We start from the raw sequence: 2,504 nt of genomic DNA, 5'->3' as shown, positions 1-2,504 counted from the left end.
AAGACAAAAATATTTCCTTGTCAGATATGCAGCAGTTTGAGAACTTTGGCTTCCTGTTTTTGGTACCTCTAGAACCAACAGTCACTAAGCACCATGAAATAGGCTTTTAAAATATAATTCTGTACCTGAATTTTTCCTCCTCTTTTAACATCATAATGGCTTTTAGAAGGAAAAAAAAGGAAAGTACAAGATGACATTTACATCTAATATTGCATTGAAAGAAAATTAAGGGAATGTCATTTCCCTGTGTAATATCCCCACCCTCCGAACTACACACAGTCTGTTAACCCTGATATCCGTGACTTCCAGTCACTCCTTGGCATTTTGTAGTCCGGAAATAATTCAAGTTGGATTTACAAATGGAATGATAGAAGATCCAGTCATTGACCCCAATGTTTTTGGTTCTCTTTTCTTTTAAATGTATATATATAAAAAAAAGTTGCAATGTCTGTATGCAATTATCCCTCTTTTCCACTCTTTGGAAGACTTCACCTTGATTATCTGTAGTGCTTAAACTGTGTTCTCCCCATCTTGCGGAAGACAGTCCTTGTGCTGTAAATACTGAATCTTTACGGCAGTTGGGGAAAGATCCACTGCTTCCAATTAAAAGTGCCTCTTCATGTGTAAGGCGAGGTGGTCCGACCTGGAAAACGCTCTGTCACACCGCTGGCACTGGAAAGGGCGGTGGCCTGTGTGTTTTCTGTAGTGACGAGTAAGTTCATCGGATCGGGCAAACTTCCATCCGCAGCCTTCCCAGTCACAGTGATAAGGCTTTTCACCTTTAAAGAAATAGAAAATAAACCATGTCAGTTAGGTTTTTTTCATGGCTACCACTTCTAACACCTTTCTTTCAAGAAGCACTAACACACGTTGTCCTGCGTAAGAAAAAGGGTGATGTCAAAGAAAATGCAATGAACTTCTTGCAAGCAAACTACAAAGACCAACAGGGTAAGACTGTCTTCTCAAGATGTACAGGTACTTTAAAATGTTGGCATCACCAAAATCTTCACTAAAATGCTCATTTCTATGGTTTTTCTTGCACACGAGGCTTCAGAGCACACAAGTTCAGATAATAATAGAGTGTATTTTTGCCAGCTAATGTTATACAATCAAATAGCAACCAGAAATAGCTCAGCAGACGTAATGTATTTAGGTAATTGTAGGTCTCAAGAATTAAAAAACAGCTGGAAACTGTTTTCATTAGCTCAGCCTGATTAAGAACTCAATCTTACTGTCTTCACTGTAACAAAACCACTGTTGATGGCAAGATGAGTTTCCTTGACAATTACAAACTCCCGGTCCTACACACACTGCAGATGGTGCTGACCGGCTCAGAGCAGATGGGAAATACTGTTCACTTGACCGATTTTGGTTTTCCTCCATTGCCATTACCTGAAGGTGTAGCCTAACTACTGCACTACCAGTAGTTTCTCCCTTTCCCATCTCCTCTTCAGGAGAAAGTTTTGAATCAAGTTCACAATCCAGGGATTTAAATTATGCAAATTCCCAGGTTATTTAATCACTGTTACGGAATGCCCGCACTGGCAAAACCACGCGCGATGTACCTGCTTTCACAAGCTCACAAGTTACTGCAACACCACATTCAGCTGCAAGGTTAAAGTTTGAACTCGGGCTCAGATACAAGCTTTGGCAGATTTTATCCGAATTCTAGCAGTAGCCAATCAACCGTTAAACTCTGCCTCTTTGGTGCTAGTGCAGGGGAAGATGCGCTCCCACGTGTAGGCGAAGCACCCCCTCAGTGCTGCCGACACAGCTCAAAGCCCCAGTCGCAAGGGGCCCATCATGGTTTCCTCAGAAAGGGAACGTCAGCTCGCAGAGGTGCACGATCTCCTGCACTAGAGCAAGCCAAGACAAGAGGGGTGCGTGTGCGAAGCGTTTAACCACGAGCAGAAAAAGCGGTATCTTAGAGAGAGGTCTGCTCCCTTCTCAGAAGTGGGCCAACACCATCTAGAGCAACAAAGCCCAGCTGACTTCCAACTACCTGCTAATTAGCTAGCCACATAGCAAGAGAAGAGCAACAAACTTTGCCTTGGCAAGAAACCCACCCGCTCCCACATCTGAGTCATTCTGAACCATTAAAAACAAAACCGCGGAGCCAATAAGCAAAGACTGCACAGGACTTCATGTAGCCAAGGGGGGAGGAAAAAAAGCCCAGAAACCCAGCAAAGAAGGGTTACCACTTGCTACTTTTAGCCCTCCACCTGCGCTCCCCCCTTTTCACTGTCCGAGGGGCTCGCCCCATGCCCCCTCAGGCCACTGACCCACGCTGGGACTGACCTGTGTGGGTTCTCAGATGCGCCTTGAGATGAGAGCTCTTGGTGTAGGTTTTGCCGCAGCCCGCATAGTCGCAGGTGTGCGTGGCCGTCCTTTTCCTGGGCCATGACCGGCGTCCCCTCTTGGGCTTGGTCTCCTCAGGCAGGCAGCTCCCTGGCGGCATCAGCTCTAGAGGCGGACAGGGAGGAGTGAGCACCGCCGCGGCCAGC

At 45.7% G+C, this 2,504-nt stretch overlaps 1 protein-coding gene across 1 annotated transcript; it reads right to left on the bottom strand.

Annotated features, from left to right (window-relative positions):
• On the bottom strand, positions 1-2,459 carry LOC104079678 (Krueppel-like factor 4). The gene is made up of 2 exons (XM_009581789.1): positions 2,299-2,459; positions 1-779 (listed from the first exon to the last, which is right to left on the bottom strand). The coding sequence occupies exons 1-2, from the start codon at positions 2,456-2,458 to the stop codon at positions 604-606; spliced, it is 336 nt and encodes a 111-aa protein (XP_009580084.1). The 5' UTR covers position 2,459; the 3' UTR covers positions 1-603.
• Between the last annotated feature and the right edge of the window lie 45 nt (positions 2,460-2,504).

Source organism: Fulmarus glacialis, unplaced genomic scaffold (assembly GCF_000690835.1).
Source record: "Fulmarus glacialis isolate BGI_N327 unplaced genomic scaffold, ASM69083v1 scaffold46147, whole genome shotgun sequence".
Taxonomy (NCBI): Eukaryota; Metazoa; Chordata; class Aves; order Procellariiformes; family Procellariidae; genus Fulmarus; species Fulmarus glacialis.
The sequence above is the reverse complement of the archived record's forward strand: the minus strand, read 5'-3'. Positions and strand labels throughout refer to the sequence as shown.